At 42.2% G+C, this 27,692-nt stretch overlaps 1 protein-coding gene across 2 annotated transcripts in view; it reads right to left on the bottom strand.

The window, feature by feature from the left end:
- LOC109873111 (double C2-like domain-containing protein beta) overlaps nucleotides 1-27,692 on the bottom strand; it is a 169,485-nt gene that overhangs the window by 35,281 nt on the left and 106,512 nt on the right. For both annotated transcript variants that reach the window (XM_031807722.1, XM_020464657.2), the window contains exon 4: nucleotides 15,079-15,188. In XM_031807722.1, coding sequence (XP_031663582.1) covers nucleotides 15,079-15,188 — 110 coding nt within the window. The remainder of the gene's footprint in view (nucleotides 1-15,078; nucleotides 15,189-27,692) is intronic.

Here is a 27,692-nt window from a genome sequence, read left to right on the forward strand (position 1 = left end):
GCCACATAGGATGTGTTTTGCTTTCAATAATCAGTGCCTTTTCCTTTGTCAGAATGGCTTTCTATGACCTTGTTTACAGCTTTGGGTGGATCGAAATGAGAAAACACCAGTCATTATCTTCTCAGAATGCTAGCGATGAAGTGCAGGTCTGTTTGGGAGCCCAGCATGCTTAAAATCGCAATTGAAGCTGAAAAGGTCTATAGTTCTGTGTGTAGATAAATAAACAACAAACCTTGTAAATAACATGGGGTTTAGAACCTTTAGTTCTCAAACACGATGAGAGATCCAGGACTAGAACCCAAATGTGTTTTCCTGCCTTCTCCCAGTGTGCACTCGTAAACTCACATTTGTGGATGTAAAATGACTGGATTGAGATATAGTGGAAACTCCCTTTAGCAAATTCATACACCATCCCAATTGTTTTAAACCCTTGAGTGGGACTGAACGAGTGCACCATTTTTAGGTGGCCCACTAACCTCTTGAAGCTAGGGGGCACTATTTTTATGTTTGGAAATATAATGTTCCCAAAGTAAACAGATGCTAGAATATGCATATAATTGACAGCTTGGGATAGAAAACACTCTAAAGTTTCCAAAACTGTAAAAATATTGTCTGTGAGTATAACAGAACTGATATTGCAGGCGAAAGCCTGAGAAAAATCCAATCAGGAAGTGACTCTTATTTTGAGACCCTGTGTTCCTATGCATCCCTATTGCCCATTGAAAGGGATATCAACCAGATTCCTTTTTCTATGGCTTCCCTAAGGTGTCAACAGCCTTTAGACATAGTTTCAGGCTTTTATTTTGAAGAATGAGCGTGAACGGCCACATTGCGTAAGTGGTCAGGTGGGGGCTCTCAGAGTGATTTTTGTGCAAAAGAGAGAAGCGGCCATTGTTACTCCCGGTCCTAGTGAAAAGCCAACTGTCCCGGTTGATATATTATTGAATAGATATTTGAAAAACACCTTGAGGATTGTTTAGAAAAAACGTTTGACATGTTTCTGTTAGACCAAGAGGAAATTCTCTATTTTGAAGTCGCAGGCAGTGCTACCTCATCAATCAACCAATCAAATGTATTTATAAAGCCCTTTTTTACATCAGCTGATGTCACAAAGTGCTATACAGAAACCCAGCCTAAAACCCAAACAGCAAGCAATGCAGATGTAGAAGCACGGTGGCTAGAAAAAACTCCCTAGAAAGGCAGGAAGCTAGGAAGAAACATAGAGAGGAACCAGGCTCTGAGGGGTGACCAGTCCTCTTCTGGCTGTGCCGGGTAGAGATTATAACAGTACATGGCCAAGATGTTCAAATGTTCATAGATGACCAGCAGGGTCAAATAATAATAATCACAGTGGTTGTAGAGGGTGCAACAGGTCAGGACCTCAGGAGTAAATGTTAGTTGGCTTTTCATAGCTATCATTCAGAGTTAGAGACAGCAGGTGCGATAGAGAGAGAAAACAGCAGGTCTGGGACAGGTAGCACGTCCGGTGAACAGGTCAGGATTCCATAGCCTCAAGCAGAACAGTTGAAACTGGAGCAGCAGCATGACCATCATCACGTGACCATGAGCAGCCATGACCGACAGTTGAAACTGGAACAGCAGCACGTGACCATGAGCAACCATTACCGACTCATGTCCGCAACATTGGCAATGACAGTGCGTAATGAAATTGATGCCACCAAATATCCAATGTAAAATGTGTTGTTGTCACAACAACAACAATAAAAACAAAAACATGTCCAAAAGATCACAAACGGCACCAAATATTGCTACATTAGATGTCAAATCACACCTGGACTCTTTTGGATAGTTTTAATACTCTTGCCACCAGCAAGTGACAAGCCTGACCAGCTCTATCTAGCCAGCTTGCTCACAGTGTGTGAGATACGGGATTGTGGTGGGGGATGGAGGGATGGAGGGATGGAGGGAGGGAGTGAGCGAGAGATTGATGGGAAAGAGACAGTGACACACACAGCCGTCTCCCCTGTAGGCCTATTCCAGCTGTCACACCTCAGCTCTCCTCTGCTCCTCTGTGACAGGATAAGCAGGGTCTTTCTTCCTCGTTCCATTCGCACCCTCACTCCCATTTCTTAGCCTGCCCAACTCCGGACACCCCGCTCATCCATCTCCATTACGTCTTGACGTGAACGAGCCATGGACAGCCCTGGAGGGAACGAGAGGGCAGCCCCCATCCATGATCCATGCCACAGCTGTGATTCTCCTACAATTCAGCCTTCTCTGAATATTACATATATATAGCCAGGTCCATAATTATTGATAAAGATGAGCAAAACATACTTTATAAAATACTGAGCAATATTGTATGCAAAAAAAAAGGAAAATTATATTATTTTACACTAATATAATTGCTCAGAGTAAGAGATTTTGTTTATCAAGCAATACATTTTTTTTTAAATGCCAAAATGATTGGCACCCCTGTTTTCCATACTTAACACCTTCCCATTGCGAGGATAACGACATTTGAACCTTTTTCTACAATGTTTTATGAGATTGGAGAACACGTTGGGAGGGTTCTTAGACCATTCCTCCAAACAGAATCTTTCCAGATCCCTGATATCATTTGTCTGCTCTTAAAGACTGCCCTCTTCAATTCAAACCACAGGTTTTTAATGGGGTTCAAGACCAGAGACTGAGATGGCCATTGCAAAATGTGGGTTTTGTGGTCAATTAACCATTTCTTTATGGATTTTGATTAGTGCTTGGGGTTATTATCTTGCTGGAAGATCAACTTACGGCCAAGTGCCATTGACCTTAACAAGGGCCCCAGGACCAGTGGAAGCAAAATAGCCCTATAACATCAAAGATACACCACCATATTTTTGGTGGTGTGCATGGCCAAAGAGTTCTATTTTCATGTCACCAGTTTAAATCCAAGTGCAAATGCCGTTTATCAAACTCCAGGCTTTAATGTGACTGGGATTGTATGGTTTAATGTGACTGGGATTGTCGCTGGAGGCTGACAAGTGTATGTGTGTGGGGTTGCTCTCTGCAGTGTTTTGAAATGAACTGAATTCAGTGATCTCTGTTTGGTGCTGTCATTAGTTGTGGGCCTCTAGTTTCTGTGCCAAGAATAAATTACCAAAAAGAGAAAGGACATTCATTTAAATAGGAGTCGTGCCTCAGCCTGTTCACTTCCTTAGAACAGTGTACCACTTGGGAGGCCAGGAAGATGTCTATCAAATACCCCACATTAACCTTTTACCCAGAGGTCAGTAAGTGAGAAAACATTGTTTGATATGATTGGTGAAAGCTTATGTTTCACAGAGCAATCAGGATCAGTCGGGTCAAAATTGGCTAAGTAGAACATACAACTATCCCCTACAACAGATGGCAGATGGCCTGGACTAGAGGTCAGAGATAGACGTGCAACAAGCTCGCAGGAGGTTTGAATGACAAATCTGATGGTCTGATCTGATCTCCTACTACTAAGAAGGTGTAACATTCAATGGACCTATTGTTCACCTTCACTAGTTGAGGATGTCCCACATCTGACTCAAGCAACAGTCCCCTCTACCAAACGAGAACCATTTGAATGTCTATCTGAAACGGAGCAAACCATGGACCAGAATGGGTAATGTTGGGTTCGTTGAAGTTGAAGCCCTGCTCAACAGAGCCTTGAAACCAAGCCATCATTCACCACTCCTAAGTTTCACACACATAGCGTACATATCTGTCCATCCATGTTGAAAACTAGGCTAAAGCAAGCTTATCGTTGAGACACAATTCATTTGTGAATTGCCCCGGGCAAACATAATTAGTGAATCGTTGGTGGGACTGAGGGTCAGTACACTGGGATTAGTGAACAGCAGATCATTACAGGGTCTGAGTCTCTAATGGCACCACATTCCCTATATAGTGAACTACACACCCAGTAGTGTTTAAGAACCGTATACATATTTGATTGACTCCCACAGGGGAAAGGGGGAAACACAAACACAACTCTTCACAGATGAGCTGCAACTTAACACGTGTCTCATTATACTTAATCAATGCAAGTTCAATTCAATAAGAGCGGCAAATAAATGTGATTTGTAGAACACTAACTCTGTCCTGGAGAATCAAGCATATTGGGCCTTGCGGAGAACTGAATTGAAAATAAGACCCTTCAGAAAAAACAGACTGCGTTTACACAAGTAGCCCAATTCTAATCTTGTTTTACACTAATTGGTCTTTTGACCAATCACATCAGATCTTTTTCAGAGCTGATCTGATTGGTCAAAAGAACAATTAGTGAAATAAGTATCAGTATTGAGCTGCCTGTGTAAACGCAGCCTGAGGGTGACAGATTCGACATTAAAGGACAGGCTTTATGACTGAAGTACCTCTTTGATACTGTAGAATCATGAAGTTGACTATAGCGTTTTCATTATTTTTGGGAAAGGCTATTGATGAACTGCCCCCACGCTGTACTGCAGCCTGGCTTTAGCCCACACTAGTTCAACTTGTAGCGCACAATCTTGCAACATGCAGACTCTGCACATCGTTCTTCCATACTGTACTATAAAAGGGCCTTATCAAATCAAGAACTTTGAATGAGGAGCAGTCAGGCAGACAACTGTGCCATAAAGATAGCTGTCATAGGTGTTTAGAGGAGGATCCGGCGGTCTGCCGTCTTTCTCTCTGTGACATGGTAAGGTTGGACCCAGGTGCAGAGAAGAGACCAGACAAGGAATCAGTGGTTAAGGATAAACATAATACTTTACTGAGAAACGGTAGCCACAGGATCACAGTACACTTGGGAAAGGGGGGGGGGGGGGGGGAACAAAACACTAAGTCTCAAGAACTCACTCAGGAAAAGACCACACAGTAACCAATGGACTGAGTACAGTACAGTATGTTCCTATGCTCTCAGACTGCTGCTTCATACATCTAACTGAACTCCGATCGATTACCTCCACTTACCCAGCTTTGAGTGAAACACGCTGGTTGGGGGGTATGGTTCATTTAGCCTTTTTCTTCTCATTATGGTTGTTGGAGTGTCTGAAATAATTTTAAGGTGGTTTGATTAGATTTCATGAGGGATTTCATGAAATCATCCTTTGTCATTCTGTTCTAATGTGTTGTTCGGCCCTGTGGATTGCTTAGTCTAACACAGACTGATGGACGACCAGTCGACCACAAATATGAAACCCCAAATCTGAGAGCACTTGGGCCTCTCTGATATAACTCAGTGGGAATCAATAAGCGCCGGGCCATGCAAGCCATCTCTGTTGACAATTCAGATAAATCTGTAAACGAGATGACATTATCCCATTGCGCGGCTGCCCCGTGGCACAGTAAATGTACTCAACTGCGCGGTCGTGGCCAAAGGGGTTGGTGCATGAACGAAATGGAGGAAACAAGCAGTATATTGGCAGAGGATGAGTCTGATAATGAGAATCATGTTAGATCGATCCACTTAAAAGACACTGGAGGTAGAGCATAGAATACTGTAATTGTAGTGGTCATGGGAATCAAGAACAGTGTGATATTAGTTCAGTCACCTTATCATTTTAACTGATGAACATGTTTTATTGTGTTATTTTAAGCTTTTTTTCTGGGGAACTTTAGCAGGCAGTGGTGATTTGGTTTGGGCTTTATTTTTAGGTTTCCGACTAACTCCTGAGGGTTACTGGAGAGAGTTGGATACAGGCCATCTCTGCCTGCTGACGGACCGACCTCTAACAGGTCAATTCTCTAATCAAGGCACAACAGAAAGGTTGCAAATCACTGGAGGTGGTAGTGACACACTTATGAATACAGACAAGCTAACAGGCTAAGACTAGGGCTGTGTCTGGAATACCAGCAACCCTATTCCCTACTTGCCTGACGACTCAAACTGATTTCTTCCACTGCTTTATGTTCGCTACATACTTTAGTCTGAGACTACCATTGTTGAAGTTGTTTGTGGTGATGTCAAAATGAGGGGTGTTGATACTCTAACCAAGCAGAGTATCAAAGCTAAAGACAGATTTTCAAAATGCTGCTTTACCCAAGTGTTCTGGCTCTGGCCCATCTCCATCGGTTTCTGTAACCAATCAGAAAGGTTAGAATGTGTTTGTGTTCTAGAAATCATCAAGGGGGTACCCAGATCCAGACTCATTGTGGTGAAGAAACTAACATCCGTGGGCGTGGCATAGCGTTTGGCCATACAAGGAGTCTGGGAAGCCAGGAAAATTCCCTACATAGTGTACAATTCTTCCCAGGGATCAACATTACCATACCATTGCTTCTTGGGGAGTTACACAATAAGGCACCTGGAAGTTAACTAAAGTTGATCCATTCTCTTTTGGCACGTCTTGTGGTCACTGCTTAATTTAGAGAAAACTACTACTCAACAACTGCTGAGCCCAATCCACAATATGCATCGTTTTTTGGGGGGGGAGGATCAACTATACGAAATGCGAAGCCGATCGATTCCTAAGATGTCTCCTGGTGAACTCTCCTCTGAAACATGAATTTGGGTGCACCAAGGAGTAACAGGGGTGGCAGACTCTAAAGAAGTGAAACCCTAGGGCCAAAAACATTCAATTTCCTTTTAATACATAAAAAAAACAGTCCCAGAGGAGGGTAAGTGCCACCTGCCCTTCATTCCCTCCTCTGCCTCACCATGGCAATGTCCTTTTTAATTTCAAATCTACTCTGATCGATGCACACTGGCGAGAACAGGCTATTGGGTTGGAAGGTGTGACAGCCAGGCATAATAATCCAGTTCTATCACTCTGATATCAACGGCGAACTGAGAGAGATTTGGTTTCATGGAAATCAATAGGCCAGGGAGAGCCAAGGCATTCTGAATCAGCAAATTATTTACCACCATACTTGAGGACTGGAAGTTATCACATGGTTAGACTTCTCTGTCCAGTTATCTTTTATTGTTTAGTATTTATTTACATGAAGGACAAGGGTGACCCCCGAAGGCGAGGCCGGTATAAAGGAGATGGTAGTTTCCATGGCAACAGGCAGAGACAGTCTAAAGAAAGGCCGTAGTGTGAATGCCTCGTGAATCATCAGGGGGGCCCTCCCTAATCAACACACCACATTCACACAGAAATGGTCTATCTATCCCTTTTTTCTCTGTCTCGTTGTCTCCCTCTGTCTCTACCTGTCTCTCACACACATGCACTCACGTCATGCACAAACACATGCACACATATGTAGAGCCACACATTCTCACACTACATGGACAAACACAAAAATATAAACCAAATGATCACATCAGAGTGACCAGACTGACAAATGTCTGCACCTGTGTGTGTTTTGTCTGAAGGACTCCCTCAAACAACAACATGAATACACATCCAACATCCCCACATCACATAAGAGAGTCTAAAATAGGTTTTCATCAACAAACATGTAAAAAAAACAATCTGGACCGACAATGCTTTCACCAGGCCAGTTGAATAGCATCCACTTTCTGCCTTATCTCAGCCAGGTGTCTCTTAACTCAGTCCTGATATCACATAGCTTCATAGCCTCTACCACCACACCTGAAGCTTAACAGAGTTCATAACAGTTCATAACAACTTACAGGTAATGTTCCCCACTGGTAATGTTTATCAGTGTGTAACTTAAATTTTATGAAAAGGTTTACTGACCATTTTACACTGGAGAGCTGCCTCTGTTACTTGCCTTAGCCCCAGTGAGATCTAGTGACAACTGACCTCTCCCCTTGTGAGGTGTGCAGCTGCTGAGTGTAAAATTTGCAGAAAGAGGGGTCCAATGCCACCCTCCCACTGGAGGCCATTGCCACTGGACTGCTGTCTGAATGTCCCACTGACGAGTGGCAGCTATATCAAATGCTACAGCTAATTACCATGTTGACTTGCATGTATGTAGATGCGAGGACACGAGAGAAGTGATGCTTTGTGAATAGCTTGTCTTCTGAAGCAAGTGTCTGGGAGGGGACATACTCTGTGGCAATTATATTAATTAAACAAATAGCCAAGCCTCTAAATGTCAATCACCACTGTCCATGAGCATTGATGCAAATACAGGGTTAACTTCCATGTTGCCAGCAGATACTGTCCCTACCCTACTTCAGCTGCACTGAGGTCAGAATGCAATCATGTTTACATTAATACAAAGCGGAGCCGGCGCGAGATATGGGTCAGAAAACATACCTCAATGCAGGGATGGCATATGCCACTGCACGCAAAATTTTATTTTTATCCACATTGCTCCATCGAAATAATTGAAATACTGCTTGTTTTCCTGGAAAAAGGCCCTTTTAGTCCTTATGCTAGCTAGCAGTAGCCACATCATATTCAACAACAAAGGATCTGATTGTCTGACACTGCCAGGACGAAAAAGGCGAAGGAGGCTAGGTATCCAAATAACAATATCGCCTACATCACATTCCATTGAGTGCCCGGGTTATGCACTACAGGAGTGATCCATGTTTGAATCGATACTGCTGATAACGGCATTACGCCAAATTGGTAAATCATCATGCAATAAATGGGGAGCGCTATCGACGTCTACTGTCAATTTCCATTGGTCTCAACCTGACAAAGCTACATTACGGCTTCAAAGTAGATTAGAAAATAATTGACAGTCTTCTAATGCCCGGGGATAAAACTTGGAATCTAATCAAGGAGATGGGCTGAATCATCTATACCTAATAAAAGGATGACACATACAGTCGGAAGTTTACATACACTTAGGTTGGAGTCATTAAAGCTAGTTTTTCAACCACTCCACAAATTTCTTGTTAACAAACTATAGGCTTGGCAAGTCAAAGTGCATGCAACAAGCCATTTTTCCAACAATTGTTTGTTGGATTATTCCACTTAAAATTCATTGTATCACAATTCCCGTGGGTCAGAAGTTTACATACACTAAGTTGACTGTGCCTTTAAACAGCTTGGAAAATTCCTGAAAATAATGTCATGGCATTTAGAAGCTTATGATAGGCTAATTGACATCATTTGAGTCAATTGGAGGTGTACCTGTGGATGTATTTCAAGGCCTACCTTCAAACTCAGTGCCTCTTTTCTTGACGTCATGGGAAAATCAAAAGAAATCAGTCAAGACCTCAGAATCTTTTTTTGTAGACCACCACAAGTCTGGTTCATCCTTGGGAGCAATTTCCAAACGCCTGAAGGTACCACGTTCATCTGTACAAACAATAGTACGCAAGTATAAACACCATGGGACCGTTGCAGCCGTCATACCGCTCAGGAAGTAGACGCGTTCTGTCTCCTAGAGATTAACGTACTTTGGTGCGAAAAGTGCAAATCAGTCCCAGAACAACAGCAAAGGACCTTGTGAAGATGCTGGAGGAAACAGGTACAAAAGTATCTATATCCACAGTAAAACGAGTCCTATATTGACAGAACCTGAAAGGCCGCTCAGAAAGGAAGAAGCCACTGCTCCAAAACCACCATAAAAAAGCCAGACTACGGTTTGCAACTGCACATGGGGACAAAGATTGTACTTTTTGGAGAAATGTCCTCCGGTCTGATGAAACAAAAATAGAACTGTTGGCTATAATCGTTATGTTTGGAGGGAAAAGGGGGAGGTTTGCAAGCCGAAAAACACAATCCCAACTGTGAAGCACGGGGTTGGCAGCATCATGTTGTGGGGGTGCTTTGCTGCAGGAGGGACTGGTGCACTTCACAAAATAGATGGCATCATGAGGTAGGAAAATGATATGGATATATTGAAGAAACATCTCAAGACATCAGTCAGGAAGTTAAAGCTTGGATGCAAATGGGTCTCCCGAATGGACAATGACCCCAAGCATACTTCCAAAGTTGTGGCAAAATGGCTTAAGGACAACAAAGTCAAGGAATTGGAGTGGCCATCACAAAGCCCTGACCTCAATCTAATAGAAAATGTGTGGGCAGAACTGAAAAAGCATGTGCAAGCAAGGAGGCCTACAAACCTGACTCAGTTACATCAGCTCTGTCAGGAGGAATGCGCCAAAATTCACCAAACTTATTGTGAAATGTTTGACCCAAGTTAAACAGTTTAAAAGGCAATGCTACCAAATACTAATTGAGTGTATGTAAACTTCTGACCCACTGGGAATGTGATGAAATAAATAAAAGCTGACATAAATCATTCTCTCTACTATTATTCTGACATTTCACATTCTTAAAATAAAGTGGTGATCCTAACTGAACTAAGACAGGGAATTTTTACTAGGATTAAATATCAGGAATTGTGGAAAAACTGCGTTTAAATGTATTTGGCTAAGGTGTATGTAAACTTCTGACTTCAACTGTATCAACATATGGATAAACTCATACAGGTTGAAACAAAGTCCTGGATGAACATAGGAACTCTGATGTAGAGTACATTGACCTAGCCTGGTCCCAGATCTGTACGGTACATGTGCCTCAGCCAGCTCCGTCTGACTATAGATGTTGTTATGCCATATTAACAATGATAGTGAGAGGAGAGGAGTTAGGTAAAGCTCATAGAGACCTGGGATGAGGGTAGAGTACATATTTCCATGACACGTTTGCCCCTGACACATTTTTTGCTTATGTACTGTATAGTATACACTGCTCAAACAAAAAGGATGGAAGACACCTACACTTATTTTTTATTTTTTTTAATTGTCATTATTGATGGCTAATTAACTCATCAGGGTCAACACTAAATCAATAATGCCAATTAGCTGTTAGTAAAGATTTTTAGTCATTAGTGTCATATACAGCTACTGATGGGCCAAATGACCTATTATCATGCTCCATCACTCATTGACTTGTTTAACCTAATTGGAGCTAGCCTGGTCCCAGATCTGTTTGTGCTATCATATTTGGCATTACAAGGAGTTGACATGATAGCTCAAACATATATGGGACAAAGGGTGTATTCATTAGCGCACACCATAGCAAAATGTTTTGCAATGGAAAGTGTTTTGCTATGAGAACAAGAGTTTTTGTTGGACAAATTCAGGTAGGTCCCTTCACGTTTTGTTCCATTTGCTTCTGTTGTTCCTATTAAATACACACACAACAGGCTAAACAGGAGCTACTGCTCTGCATTCATCATTATCACTTTATAGGGGTTCAGTGGAGTTTAATCAATTGATGACTTGGGGATAGAGGGTGGGTGTGTGAGTCAGAGTGCTGATGCTCCTTTATGGCAGGAGTGATATCACTGGGTGAATGGCGAAAATTCTACTATGTCATACTAGTGTCATGGCCCCTCCTCTGCATTGCAGGGGCGGTTCCTCCTGCAGGCAGAGGAGGGTCGTTAGTGATTGGAGCCACCTGGGCTCAGGGTATTTAAACTGCTTCACTAACCACTCGTCTCTCTCTCTGCTCCTCCAGGTATGATCCTGTTTTGTTTGTTCCTTTGTAGGTTTACGTAGTTTTCACTCAGTCATATTCACACACACAGATTCATGCATCCCTGCACTTTACATACACCTTACATTATGATACTTTCACACCTCATTCCCTTTTCTTTGTTTAAAGTTAATAGTTTTGATTTACAATAAAGAACCTTTTTGATTGGCCTATACCTGTTCGTGTCCCCTCATTTTTGCAACAGGCTATGAGCCGACCTGTGACACTAGCAACAACAACAAAAACTGGGTGATTGACAGTTAATTATAATCCCACAGACTATGTGTTGGGATTTAGGAGACCTCTTTTGCCACCTCCCTACTTCAAGCTGTCAAGTGGCAAACACCTGTCCCAGGGGTGTGCCATGCTCATGGTCACCTTAAGCAGTTGGTTTCCTCCCAACACTTCAGCTGCTAACTCATTAAATCGGCTGACACAAACGAGGGTGTGGTTTAGAAAACGTGCAGCGAATAGAAGTCAGCCCACAAAAAAAATCTGTATCCTGGAATGGAAAACACCATGGCATTACACAAACAGTTTTAAGAGTCAATGCTTGGCAAGTCACGGGTAACAAATCCCAAACTCTACAATATTGCAGAGCGCTCAGCAACGCGATTAAAGCCCCAATAACAGGATAAACACTGACAAAGAAACGGAGGATGAAGGATGATGTGCATTCTGTTGAGGAACAAGTGTCTCTTTTTCACATCATTGACTCTTGACAGAATTATGCGTGCAATCCCGCCCTTGACACCATTAGAAGTTGATTTAAAGGAGACTGCATGAATGGATAAAACAGATTTAAGCCTACAAAATTGGACTTGATTCCTTTTGTGCCTAGGCTTAGAGACACGTGGTGACCTCTTCACAATTGTGGCCGTGTTAGCAATCAAAATTGGACCCAATCAAATGTTATTAGTCACATGAGCTAAATACAACAGGTGTAGACCTTACAGTGAAATGCTTACTTACAAGCCCTAACCAACAACGCAGTTTAAAAAAATACAGATAAGAATAAGAAATAAAAGTAACAAGTAATTAAAGAGCAGCAGTAAAATAATAATAGTGAGATGATATACAGGGGGGTACCGGTACAGAGTCAAGGTGCGGGGGCACTGGTTAGTTGAGGTAATATGTACAGTTGAAGTCGGACGTTTACATACACTTAGGTTGGAGTCATTAAAGCTAGTTTTTCAACCACTCCAAAAAATTATTGTGGACAATAATTTTGGCAAGTCGGTTAGGACATCTACTTTGTGCATGACAAGTAATTTTTCCAACAATTGTTTACAGACAGATTATTTCACTTAAAATTCACTGTATCACATTTCCAGTGGGTCAGAAGTTTACATACACTAAGTTGACTGCCTTTAAACAGCTTGGAAAATTCCCGAAAATGATGTCATGGCTTCAGAAGCTTCTGATAGGCTAATTGACATAGTTTGAGTCAATTGGAGGTGTACCTGTAGATGTATTTCAAGGCATACCTTCAAACTCAGTGCCTCTTTGCTTGACATCATGGGAAAATCAAAATAAATCAGCCAAGACCTCAGAAAAAGAAATTGTAGACCTCCACAAGTCTGGTTCATCCTTGGGAGCAATTTCCAAATGCCTGAAGGTACCATGTTCATCTGTACAAACAATAGTATGCAAGTATAAACACCATGGGACCAGGCAGCCGTCATACCGCTCAGGAAGGAGACACGTTCTGTCTCCTGGAGATAAACGTACAATGGTGCAAAAAGGTGCAAATCAATCCCAGAACAACAACAAAGGACCTTGTGAAGATGCTGTAGGAAATGGGTAAAAAAGTATCTATATCCACTGTAAAACGAGTCCTATATCGAAATAACCTGAAAGGCAGCTCAGCAAGGAAGAAGCCACTGCTCCAAAACCACCATAAAAAAGCCAGACTACGGTTTGCAACTGCACATGGGGAAAAATATCATACTTTTTGGCCATAATGACCATTGTTATGTTTGGAGGAAAAAGGGGGAGACTTGCAAGCCGAAGAACACCATCCTAACCGGGAAGCACGGGGGTGGCAGCATCATGTTGTGGGGGTGCTTTGCTGCAGGAGGGACTGGTGCACTTCACAAAATAGATGGCATCATGAGGTAGGAAAATTATGTGGATATATTGAAGAAACATCTCAAGACATCAGTCAGGAATTTAAAGCTTGGTCTCAAATGGGCCTTCCAAATGGACGATGACCCCAAGCATACTTCCAAAGTTATGGAAAAATGGCTTAAGGTGTCACGTTCCTTTGTCTTGTCTTTGTTTTAGTATGGTCAGGGCGTGAGTTGGGGTGGGCAGTCTATGTTCTTTTTTTCTATGATGTGGGATTTCTGTGTTTGGCCTGGTATGGTTCTCAATCAGAGGCAGCTGTCCCTGATTGAGAACCATACTTAGGTAGCCTGTTTTCACCCTTGAGTTGTGGGTGATTATTTTTCAATTTCAGTGTTTGCACCATTCGGGACTGTTTCGGTTTTCATTTTGATTCTCTTGTTCTTTTGTATTTTGTATTCATTTTCCATTAAATCACATTATGGATACATACCACGCTGCACATTGGTCCTCCTTTTCTTCCACCAACAACGGCCGTTACATAAGGACAACAAAGTCAGGGTATTGGAGTGGCCATCACAAAGCCCTGACCTCATTCCCATAGAAAATTTGTGGGCAGAACTGAAAAAGCGTGTGCGAGGAGGCCTACAAACCTGACTCAGTTACACCAGCTCTGTCAGGAGGAATGGGCCAAAATGCATCAAACTTATTGTGGGAAGCTTGTGGAAGGCTACCCAAAATGTTTTGCCCAAGTTAAACAATTTAAAGGCAATGCTACCAAATACTAATTGAGTGTAAGTAAACTTCTGACCCACTGGGAATGTGATGAAATATATAAAAGCTTAAATAAATCACTCTACTATTATTCTGACATTTCACATTCTTAAAATAAAGTGGTGATCCTAACTGACCTAAGACAGGGAATTGTTAATAGGATTAAATGTCAGGAATTTTGAAAAACTGAGTTTAAATGTATTTGGCTAAGATGTAAACTTCTGACTTCAACTGTACATGTAGGTAGAGTTATTCAAGTGACTATGCATAGATAACAACAGAGAGTAGCAGCGGTGTAAGGGGAGGGAAATGCAAATAGTCTTGGTAACCATTTGATTAGATGTTCAGGAGTCTTATGGCTTGGGGGTAGATGCTGTTTAGAAGCCTCTTGGACCTAGGCTTGGCACTCTGGTACCGCTTGCCGTGCGGTAGCAGAGAGAACAGTCTATGACTAGGATGGCTGGAGTCTGAACATTTCTAGGGCCCTTCTCTGACACCGCCTGGTATAGAGGTCCTGGATGGCAGGAAGCTTGGCCCTGGGCCGTTCGCACAACCCTCTGTAGTGTCTTGCGGTTACAGGCCGGGCAGTTAACCATACCAGGCAGTTATGCAATGCGATGGTGCAGCTGTAGAACCTTTTGAGGATCTGAGGACCCATGCCAAATCTTTTCAGTCTCCTGAGGGGGAATAGGTTTTGTCGTGCCCTCTTCACTGTCTTGGTTTGCTTGGACCATGTTAGTTTGTTGGTGATGTGGACACCAAAGCTCCACTGCAGCCCCTGAGAATGGGGCCTGCTCGATCCTCTTTTTCCTGTAGTCCACAATCATCTCCTTTGTCTTGATCACATTGATTAACGTGACCTCAACGTTTTAATTGAATGTAAATGTAAGCAGGCTAGGGGTTAGAATATGGAGACAGAAGTGTGAATTACCTGAGTGTTTTGCGGACCATATCCTCATCGGTGATGCCATAGTAGGTCAGGGTCTCACTCCAGATGGGGTTGAGGGTGTTGCGCAGGGTCTTGGTGCGAAGCTTATTGGCCTGACAGTGAGTGAGTGAGTGAGTGAGTGAGTGAGTGAGTGAGTGAGTGAGAGAGAGAGAGTGAGTGAAAGAGAGAGAGAGTGAGTGAAAGAGAGAGAGAGAGAGAGTGAAAGAGAGAGAGAGAGAGAGAGAGTGTGTGAGAGAGCATGAGCAAGCGATAAAGAGAGCAAAAGGAATAGAGAGGGAGAAAGAAATTATATTTAGGTATTGACCTTCAACCTCCACTCCATCATAGGCTGACAATGACACATAGGGCGCAATAGAAGTCATTATTAGGTCACAGAAGTTTGTTTTTCCATGCAGAGCCTGTGGTGGAATGGTAACACTCCTGGCTCTAACACATAATATACGACCCCAGATAGGGATGTGGTAGTCATGAAATTTTGTCAGATGGTTATTGTCTTTCAAATGCGTACCTGCCTCACAGTATTTGACCGTGAATTAACATAAACACATTTGGAACATCTACAATTTAAAAAAGTATAATAACTGCATTTAATATACACCATCACAATAAATCCATTATTTATTTTAGGCAGGTCTAAAGAAATAAGTCTGCTTACTACAGTCGTGGCAAAGTTTTTTGAATGACACAAATCAATATTCACAAAGTTTGCTGCTTCAGTGTCTTTGGATATTTTTGTCAGATGTTACTATGGAATACTGAAGTATAATTACAAGCATTTCATACGTGTCAAAGGCTTTTATTGACAATAACATGAAGTTGATGCAAAGAGTCAATATTTGCAGTGTTGACCCTTCTTTTTCAAGACCTCTGCAATCCGCCCTGTCATGCTGTCAATTAACTTCTGGGCCACATCCTGACTGATGGCAGCCCATTCTTGCATAATCAATGCTTGGAGTTTGTCAGAATTTGTGGGTTTTTGTTTGTCTCCCCGCCTCTTGAGGATTGACCACAAGTTCTCAATGGGATTAAGGTCTGGGGAGGTTCCTCTCCATGGACCCAAAATATCGATGTTTTGTTCCCCAAGCCACTTAGTTATCACTTTGCCTAATGGCAAGGTGCTCCATCATGCTGGAAAAGGCATTGTTCGTCAAACTGTTCCTGGATGGCTGGGAGAAGTTGCTCTCGGAGGATGTGTTGGTAGGCATTTATTCATGGCTGTGTTCTTAGGCAAAATTGTGAGTGAGCCCACTCCCTTAGCTGAGAAGCAACCCAACACATGAATGGTCTCAGGATGCTTTACTGTTGGCCTGACACGGGACTGATAGTAGCGCTCACCTTGTCTTCTCCAGACAAGCTTTTTCCGGATGCCCCAAACAATCGGAAAGGGGATTCATCAGAGAAAATGACTTTACCCCAGTCCTCAGCTGTCCAATCCCTGTACCTTTTGCAGAATATCAGTCTGTCCCTGATATTTTTCCTGGAGAAAAGTGGCTTCTTTGCTGCCCTTCTTGACACCAGGCCATCCTCCAAAAGACTTTGCCTCACTGTGCGTGCAGATGCACTCATGCCTGCCTGCTGCCATTCCTAAGCAAGCTCTTTACTGGTGGTGCCCCGATCCCGCAGCTGAATCAACTTTAGGACACGGTCCTGGCGCTTGCTGGACTTTCTTGGGCGCCCTGAAGCCTTCTTCACAACAATTGAACCGCCCCCCTTGAAGTGCTTGATGATCCGATAAATAGTTAATTTAAGCGCAATCTTACAGGCAGCAATATCCTTGCCTGTGAAGCCCTTTCTGTGCAAAGCAATGATGACGGCACGTGTTTCCTTGCAGGTAACCATGATTGACAGAGGAAGAACAATGATTCCAAGCACCACCCTCCTTTTGGAGCTTCCAGTCTGTTATTCAAACTCAATCAGCATGACAGAGTGATCTCCAGCCTTGTCCTCGTCAACACTCACACCTGTGTTAATGAGAGAATCACTGACATGATGTCAGCTGGTCCTTTTGTGGCAGGGCTGAAATGCAGTGGAAATGTTTTGGGGGGATTCAGTTCATTTGCATGGCAAAGAGGGACTTTGCAATTCATTTGATCACTCTTCATAACATTCTGGAGTATATGCAAATTGCCATCATACAAACTGAGGCAGCAGACTTTGTGAAAATGTATATTTGTGTCATTCTTAAAACTTTTGGCCACGACTGTACATGTTATCTGGCTAGGCTCCATGCCATAGGCTGTAGGCCAGTTCATTTAGCAGACAAGATAAGCTTATAACTCATGTGCCATTATTTTATATTATATTATTTTATACACTGAACAAAAATATAAAACACAACATGCAACAATTTCAAAGATTTGACTGAGTTACAGTATATAAAAGTAAATCAATCCATTTAAATAAATAAATTAGGCCCTAATCTATGAATTTCACATGACTGAGAATACAGATATGCATCTGTTGGTCACAGATACCTAAAAAACGTAGAGGGGTGGATCATAAAACCAGTCAGTATCTGGTTACCACCATTTGCCTCATGCAGCGCCACATATCTCTTTCGCATAGAGTTGATCACTCCTTTTCACTAGTCACTTTAATAATGCCACTTTAATAATGTTTACATATCTTGTGCTACTCATCTCATATGTATATACTGCATTCTGTACTATCTATTGCATCTTAGCCTATGCCGCTCTGACATTGCTCATCCTACCCCGGTCAACAGCACTGCACCCCCAACAGCAACTCGCCCAAGCCTTCCCCATTTCTCCTTCTCCCAAATCCATTCAGCTGATGTTCTGAAAGAGCTGCAAAATCTGGACCCCTACAAATCAGCCGGGCTAGACAATCTGGACCCTTTCTTTCTAAAATGATCTGCCGAAATTGTTGCCACCCCTATTACTAGCCTGTTCAACCTCTCTTTCGTGTCATCTGAGATTCCCAAAGATTGGAAAGCAGCTGCGGTCAATGATTGCCTCGCCTGGTTCACCAACTACTTCTCTGAGTTCAGTGTGTCAAATTGGAGGGTCTGCTGTCCGGACCTCTGGCAGTCTCTATGGGGGTGCCACAGGGTTCAATTCTTGGACCGACTCTCTTCTCTGTATACATCAATGAGGTCACTCTTGCTGCTGGTGAGTCTCTGATCCACCTCTACGCAGAAGACACCATTCTGTATACTTCCGGCCCTTCTTTGGACACTGTGTTAACAACCCTCCAGGCAAGCTTCAATGCCATACAACTCTCATTCCGTGGCCTCCAATTGCTCTTAAATACAAGTAAAACTAAATGCATGCTCTTCAACCGATCGCTACCTGCACCTACCCGCCTGTCAAACATCACTACTCTGGACGGCTCTGACTTAGAATACGTGGACAACTACAAATACTTAGGTGTCTGGTTAGACTTGTAAACTCTCCTTCCAGACCCATATCAAACATCTCCAATCCAAAGTTAAATCTAGAATTGGCTTCCTATTTCGCAAACAAAGCATCCTTCACTCATGCTGCCAAACATACCCTTGTAAAACTGACCATCCTACCAATCCTCGACTTTGGCGATGTCATTTACAAAATAGCCTCCAATACCCTACTCAACAATTTGGATGCAGTCTATCACAGTGCAATCCGTTTTGTCACCAAAGCCCCATATACTACCCACCATTGCGACCTGTACGCTCTCGTTGGCTGGCCCTCGCTTCATACTCGTCGCCAAACCCACTGGCTCCATGTCATCTACAAGACCCTGCTAGGTAAAGTCCCCCCTTATCTCAGCTCGCTGGTCACCATAGCATCTCCCACCTGTAGCACACGCTCCAGCAGGTATATCTCTCTAGTCACCCCCAAAACCAATTCTTTATTTGGCCGCCTCTCCTTCCAGATCTCTGCTGCCAATGACTGGAACGAACTACAAAAATCTCTGAAACTGGAAACACTTATCTCCCTCACTAGCTTTAAGCACCAACTGTCAGAGCAGCTCACAGATTACTGCACCTGTACATAGCCCACCTATAATTTAGCCCAAACAACTACCTCTTTCCCAACTGTATTTAATTTATTTATTTATTTTGCTCCTTTGCACCCCATTATTTGTATTTCTACTTTGCACATTCTTCCATTGCAAAACTACCATTCCAGTGTTTTACTTGCTATATTGTATTTACTTTGCCACCATGGCCTTTTTTGCCTTTACCTCCCTTCTCACCTCATTTGCTCACATTGTATATAGACTTGTTTATACTTGTCACGACTTCTACCGAAGGTAACTCCTCTCCTGTTCGGGCGGCGCTCGGCGCTCGGCGTCGCAGGTCTACAAGCCGCTACCGATCCCTTTTTCTTTTTCTGGTTGTTTTGTCTGTGTTCCTTTTCACACCTGGTTTTCATTGCTTTGATTTCTGTGGGTATATAGGGCACCTGTTACCTGCCGTAATTCGTGCAGGATTAGACTTGTGTGCATTGCGCTCGATTGTATTTGATGTTTGTTGTTTTTTCGCTATTACGCACGTGTATGTAAAGTGTCGGAACTGTGTTTGTTCCTCCGTGCGTTTGCACGAGTTTCTGATTATTCGAGAGCGTCGTTTTGGGGTTTTGGTCTGTGCCGTTTTTGTATTGCTGGACTATATTATTAAACACGCTTCTCAGACATCCCTGCTCTCTCCTGCGCCTGACTCCTACACCTCTCACCAAGACGCATGCTATCACAATACTGTATTATTGACTGTATGTTTGTTTTACTCCATGTTTAACTCTGTGTCGTATCTGTCGAACTGCTTTGCTTTATCTTGGCCAGGTCGCAATTGTAAATGAGAACTTGTCCTCAGCTTGCCTACCTGGTTAAATAAAGGTAAAATAAAAGAATATTCTTATTCCATTCCTTACTTAGATTAGGTATTTGTTCTCGAATTGTTTGATATTATTTGTTCGATATTGCTGTACTGTCAGAACTAGATGCACAAGCATTTCGCTACACTCACAATAACATCTGCTAACCATGTCTATGTGATCAATACAATTTGATTTGATTTGAGGCTGTTGATTGTGGCCTGCGGAATGTTGTTCCACTCCTTTTCAATGGCTGTATGAAGTTGCTGGATATTGGCGGGAACTGGAGCATGCTGTCGTACACGTTGATCCAAAGCATCCCAAACTTGCTCAATGGGTGACATGTTTCAGTATGTAGGCCATGGAAGAACTGGGACATTTTCAGCTTCCAGGAATTGTGTACAGATCCTTGCGACATGCGACTGTGCATTATCATGCTGAAACACGAGGTGATGACGGCGGATGAATGGCACAACAATGTGCCTCAGGATCTCATCACGCTATCACTGTGCATTCAAATTGCCATTGATAAAATGCAATTGTGTTCGTTGTCCATAGCTTATGCTTGCCCATACCGTTGAACTGCCTGCCCATACCGTACAGTTGAAACCGGGATTCATCCGTAAAGAGCACACTTCTCTAGCCGGCCAGCAGGCATCGAAGCTGAGCATTTTCCCACTGAACTCGGTTTCGATACTGAACTGTAGTTAGGTCAAGACCTTGGTGAGGACGACGAGCACGCAGATGAGCTTCCCTGAGAACGATTCTGACAGTTTGTGCGAAATTCTTTGGTTGTGCAAACTCAGTTTTTCAAATCAAATGTTATTTGTCGCATGCGCCGAATACAACAAGTGTAGACCTTATTGTGAAATACTTACTTACGAGCCCTTAACCAAAAATGCAGTTAAGAAAAATAAGAGTTAAGAAAAGATTTACTAAATAAACGAATGTAAAAAATAAATAAAAGAGCAACAATAAAATAACAATAATCAGGCTATATACAGGGGGTGCCGGTACCGAGTCAATGTGCAGGGGTACAGGTTAGTCAAGGTAATTGAGGTAATACGTACATGTAGGTAGGGGTTTAGTGACTATGCATAAATAGAAGCCGGATGTGGAGGTCCTCGGCTGGCATGGTTACAGTGTGAGGCCGGTTGGACCTACTGCCAAATTCTCTAAAACAATGGAGGTGGCTTATGGTAGAGAAATTCAAATTCAATTCTCTGGCAACAGCTTTGGTGGACATTCCTGCAATCAGCACGCCAATTGCACACTCCCTCAAATCTTGAGACATCTGTGGCTTTGTGTTGTGTAAAAAAAACAGCACATTTTAGAGTGGCCTTTTATTGTCCCCAGCACAAGGTGCACCAGTGTAATGATCGTGCTGTTTAATTAGCTTCTTGATATGCCACACCTGTCAGGTGGATGGATTATCTTGGCAAAGGAGAAATGCTCATTAACAGGGATGTAATCAAATTTGTACACAAATGTTGCGTGTATTAAAACTTTTTGGCATCTTTTTCAGCTCATGAAACATGGGAACAACACTTTACATGTTGCTTTCATATTTTTGTTCAGTAGTAAGAAGAATATAATTGAATTTAGCTGAATAAAATAGAAACAATATTTTTCCAATTCCAGAGCGAGTGCTAATATGAAGTGGCTATGTTTAAAAGTGATCATTTGAACCAGGTCCTATATGCTAGATTTAGAGTTATTTGGAAACTTTAGTTGTGAATGATAAAAACCTTAGAATGTCATGAGCTCCATGACCGAACTATAAGATTATAAAAAATAAATAAAAATATTGCACTCTGTTCCTTGCCTCAGGCTGCACACAAGGTGTTATCTCATCAAGTGATCATATTTTCACCCATCGGACTTTTCTCAAATGAATCTTGTCTTTACTAATATGTAAAATTTGTTTAAGATTTAGAATGGCCCATTATCAAATGGGCAGCAACAGGGGCAGAGGAAAAATAGATGTAATCCGTATGCACTTGAATAGAGAATGGAGGCCGCTTCCCATGGTTTGCTTTTCAATCATGCTGGGTAGGCTACTCCGGTTTTATAGTGGAGGGTGTGCTTAATATTATCAGCTGAGAAATCTATATACAGTGCCTTGCGACTGTATATAGAACTTTGCGACCTTTTGCCACATTTCAGGCTTCAAACATAAAGATATAAAACTGTATTTTTTTTGTGAAGAATCAACAACAAGTGGGACACAATCATGAAGTGGAACGACATTTATTGGATATTTCAAACTTTTTTAACAAATCAAAAACTGAAAAATTGGGCGTGCAAAATTATTCAGCCCCTTTAAGTTAATACTTTGTAGAGCCACCTTTTGCTGCGATTACAGCTGTAAGTCGCTTGGGGTATATCTCTATCAGTTTTGCACATCGAGAGAAATCGAGAGAAATTTTTCCCATTCCTCCTTGCAAAACAGCTCGAGCTCAGTGAGGTTGGATGGAGAGCATTTGTGAACAGCAGTTTTCAGTTCTTTCCACAGATTCTCGATTGGATTCAGGTCTGGACTTGGCCATTCTAACACCTGGATATGTTTATTTTTGAACCATTCCATTGTAGATTTTGCTTTATGTTTTGGATCATTGTCTTGTTGGAAGACAAATCTCCGTCCCAGTCTCAGGTCTTTTGCAGACTCCATCAGGTTTTCTTCCAGAATGGTCCTGTATTTGGCTCCATCCATCTTCCCATCAATTTTAACCATCTTCCCTGTCCCTGCTGAAGAAAAGCAGGCCAAAACCATGATGCTGCCACCACCATGTTTGACAGTGGGGATGGTGTGTTCAGGGTGATGGGCTGTGTTGCTTTTACGCCAAACATAACATTTTGCATTGTTGCCAAAAAGTTCAATTTTGGTTTCATCTGACCAGAGCACCTTCTTCCACATGTTTGGTGTGTCTCCCAGGTGGCTTGTGGCTTTAAACAACACTTTTTATGGATATCTTTAAGAAATGGCTTTCTTCTTGCCACTCTTCCATAAAGGCCAGATTTGTGCAATATACGACTGATTGTTGTCCTATGGACAGAGTCTCCCACCTCAGCTGTAGATCTCTGCAGTTCATCCAGAGTGATCATAGGCCTCTTGGCTGCATCTCTGATCAGTCTTCTCCTTGTATGAGCTGAAAGTTTAGAGGGACGGCCAGGTCTTGGTAGATTTGCAGTGGTCTGATACTCCTTCCATTTCAATATTATCGCTTGCACAGTGCTCCTTGGGATGTTTAAAGCTTGGGAAATCTTTTTGTATCCAAATCCGGCTTTAAACTTCTTCACAACAGTATCTCGGACCTGCCTGGTGTGTTCCTTGTTCTTCATGATGCTCTCTGCGCTTTTAACGGACCTCTGAGACTATCACAGTGCAGGTGCATTTATACGGAGACTTGATTACACACAGGTGGATTGTATTTATCATCATTAGTCATTTAGGTCAACATTGGATCATTCAGAGATCCTCACTGAACTTCTGGAGAGAGTTTGCTGCACTGAAAGTAAAGGGGCTGAATAATTTTGCACGCCCAATTTTTCAGTTTTTGATTTGTTAAAAAAGTTTGAAATATCCAATAAATGTCATTCCACTTCATGGTTGTGTCCCACTTGTTGGTGATTCTTCCAAAAAAAAATACAGTTTTATATCTTTATGTTTGAAGCCTGAAATGTGGCAAAAGGTCGCAAAGTTCAAGGGGGCCGAATACTTTCGCAAGGCACTGTATTAGCAGCTGGGATCCTCCTCTTTTTAGTGGTAACCATCAGAACTCTGCTTTCACATGGGATTGCATATAGAAATGTCTGGGCTTATAAGAACCCTTATTTCACACCACACATCAACCACTGTTTGAGGAGCATGCAGCCTCTCGCTGTGAGACAGGTGATATTCCGCCCAAACTCTGTATGCCATGGGATATCCAACCCTGTTCCTGCAGCTACCAGTGCTTCATTTGGAAAACCAAGTGAAATCTGCTTGGGAACATCGATAGTAAGATGTTTTCACAACAAAACATATTTCATTAAACTGTTGACAGCTACTCTCTCTGCGCGCTTGAGAAAGGTAGGACGGTGAGAGAAGAGGAGATGGAAACGCATGGTGGTGAGATATGCTGTGGCTAAAGGTAATGTGTCAGTCTAATAATTATGAAAATATCCTATCCTAATCCCTATTACTAGGGCTATTCTCTCCCAGACTCATGGAAAGAAAGTTTGGAGTGTAGCATAAGGTAACAGTCCATCCAGTATGCTAATCCAGTATACAGTTCACACTCAAAAGGTACTAGAATTTGTTTAATTTTGGAGAATATCTTAAATCTATTTGGTGTTTTTTTCTGCCGGGAGTAATATGTGGTATGCTATTAGGCTATGTATTGTATAATGACACAATCATTATTTTAATGATGTGTTTTTGTGGGGGCTTGGGCTCATATACACTCACTGGCCAGTTTATTAGGTACCGGGTCAGACCGACATCTGCCTTTAGAACAGTCCATCTCATCCCAAATATTCTCTATTGGGTTGAAGTCTGGGGACTAAACTGAACTAACTGAACTAGCTGTCATGTTCCAGGTGATGTTTTTACACTCCTCAATTGTCCAGTATTGGTGATCATGTGCCCATTGGAGCTGCTTCTTCTTGTTTTTAGCTGATAGCAGTGGAACCCGGTGTGGTCTTCCGCTGCAATAGGCCATCCGTGACAAGGGTCGAATAGTTGTGCGTTCCGAAATGCCGTTCTGCACACCACTGTTGTACTTTCGATTGTATTTGCATTGGTATCAGAGTAGTTAGAGGGACAATAGAGCACTTAGTATCAAGTATCAGACCATTAGTGACCTGACGGTCATTAGCGAATTGGTTACTACCAATGCATGTCCAGATTGCATAAAAGGATATTACCATGACTCAACGGTCATGTGGGATTTGACAACGGTCATGACTCATGACTCTCGGCGTGGCGGTAATACGGTCACCGCAACAGCCCTAAACCCTGAGACAAGGGTTCAATTCCCACGTCCCACCCTTCCTACTACTGTATGTCTGCTCCTCCACCATCTTCCTATCAATTTCTAATCTGTAATTCAGATTAGAAATCTCATCTCATCTCATCCATATCAATCTCTTCTCAGGTTAAACCAGAGGTGTGAACAATTTCCCTGTTTATATGACACGTTCTCAATTATCGGGTGATTTCGTCAACACCAGAATGCCACAGTAGCGACACACAAGGACAACAGACGTAGAATGCAAATGCCAGATTGCAATTAAATGAAAGAATAGGCATATCAATGCATGCTGGGAACTTAATAAGCAGGCAATTATTAATTCCAGTGGGTTTGATAAACAAAAGTTTTAACAAGAAGCTTCCGTGTTGTGTTCATCTATCTCGTGGCTGTGGTGCGTTGTTTGTGCATCACAAGTGGGGATCTATAACTGATTACCATCTGATGTGAGAGATGAATTTAGTCACCAACGACAGCCAGGGAAATATCAACCTGGCTGCCTGCCAGTGATTTGAATATTTCTCAAATTAAACAAATCTACCAATATCAATCAATCAATGCATGCTGACTGCATTAGCTAGTTATCACCAGTGATTTACAATCAGTGCAGTTAACATAAGGTAGGTAAGAGAACCACAAATCACATACACAATGTACATATAAGGTTTACATGGTTTTGGTTATCACTAGAATCTGCAAAGTAGTGCCATTGTATGGCTGCTGACTGGGGTCGATGCAATGAGAATATAATTCCACAGTGATGAATCACACATTCAATGGCTTTACATAAGCCATTACATGAGGAAGTATCTATATTTACGGTTGCATCTGCAGCAGCAGCCTCTGGTTACTAATCTTTTGTGATAAGAGTGAGGTTGGATATTTGATTAAAATAGATAGTTCAGTATGTCCCTTTCATCCCTACCTTTTATCTGACATGCACGTAAAAAAGGGCTGTCACATACAGTACCAGTCAAAAGGGTTTTTCTTGGTTTTTACTATTCTCTACATTGTAGAATTGTGAAGATATCAAAACTATGAAATAACACAAATTAAAATATATTGATATTTTTCATAGTAGCCACCCTCTGTCTTGATGACAGCTTTGCACACTATTGGCATTCTCTCAACCAGCTTCACCTGGAATGATTTTCCAACAGTCTTGAAAGAGTTCCCACATATGCTGAGCACTGGTTTGCGCTTAGTAAGACTATCATTTGTTTTTCACAATGACACCTCCAGGCTGTGTAAGGGCTATTTGACCAAGAAGGAGAGTGATGGAATGATGGAGTTCTGCATCAGATGACCTGGCCTCCACAATCACTCGACCTCAACCCAATTGAGATGGTTTGGGATGAGTTTGACCGTAGAGTGAAGGAGAAGTAGCCAACATGTTCTCAGCATATGTGGGTACTCCTTCAAGACCGTTGGAAAAACATTCCAGCTGAATCTGGTTGAGAGAATGCCAAGAGTGTGCAAAGCTGTCATCAAGGTAAAGGGTGGCTACTTTGAAGAATCTAAAATCTAAAATATATTTGGATTTGTTTAACACTTTTTTGGTGACAACATGATTCCATTTGTGTTATTTCATAGTTTTGACATCTTCACTATTATTCTACAATGTAGAAAATGGTATTTGTTTTTAGAAAAACCCTTGAATGAGTAGGTGTGTCCAAACTTTTGATTGGTACTGTATATGCAGTAGTATTGTATCGATACTAAAAATGCTTATATAACAATGTGTCTAAGAAGTGCACAACATAAAACATCATGCCATACTGTAACAGTACCTAAGAAACATTTCAATGCAATGCATGAACATCCATAAGTGCTTAACGAAAAAAACATAGATGTATGCATGTCATTGGCAAACCCTTGCTTATATGTTGACTTGTGAGGAGGATGGTATGTAGATTTTACACTGTATTGTGCTCTTTATAGAAAGTTAAGGAACAGCTCCTACCACAGAGTTCCATTGGTATGAGACACTTCACTCCAATTTAGTGATTGGAGAAGTACATTGCTTTGCAAGGTGGATTTCACAAGCCCTCAAGTTCTGCTAGGGAACAGTGTTGAGTTGAACAAAACAGCAAGATGATATTGTGTGTGGTGGTGAGTAATGGACAGTGAGGATGAAGAACATCTTCCATTAACTGGTGGGATTATTTGCCACTGAGTCATCGCACATGAATGTTCCGGGGAACAAAGCCCCAGGTTATTGGTTTCCTCTCAAACAGTAGCTGATTCATTTCTGAAACGCCACACAAACAACCAGAGCAATGTGTCTATCTAACGCTCTCCAGGACCAGAGGTTGACACCATTGCTAAGGAAAATTGTGTTGAGTTTTTATGAAAAGGGGAAGTGAATTACCCTCCTCTTTCAAATTTCATGGTTTTATTGGGACAGACATATTGATTAAAAAAGGGGGAAACCGATGAGAGGTGTGCAGACCGGGTTGAGAAGATCAACTTGGGGATTGAAATTCAAAACTTTTTTTTACAGGTCATGCGCAGTCTGCAGTCTGGAGTTGGCTGCGTTAGCACTAGACCAAACTCAGACACAAGCAAAACAAAATTGGAGGTAAATTCACTGGCGGTAAGTCTCTCTGTCTGGACCACTTGATGGCCGCCATTAAGAAGGAGTGAGGAACATCTGAGGCCTGTCACAGCTGCTATGTTTGTGGTGCAATTTCAGGCCCCCAAAGTAAACAGTGTCCATATGCTCGACGTTCACACCCAATCAATTACCTATTAATGGTCTTAAGGA

This window comes from Oncorhynchus kisutch, linkage group LG28, assembly GCF_002021735.2.
Source record: "Oncorhynchus kisutch isolate 150728-3 linkage group LG28, Okis_V2, whole genome shotgun sequence".
NCBI classification, from domain to species: Eukaryota; Metazoa; Chordata; class Actinopteri; order Salmoniformes; family Salmonidae; genus Oncorhynchus; species Oncorhynchus kisutch.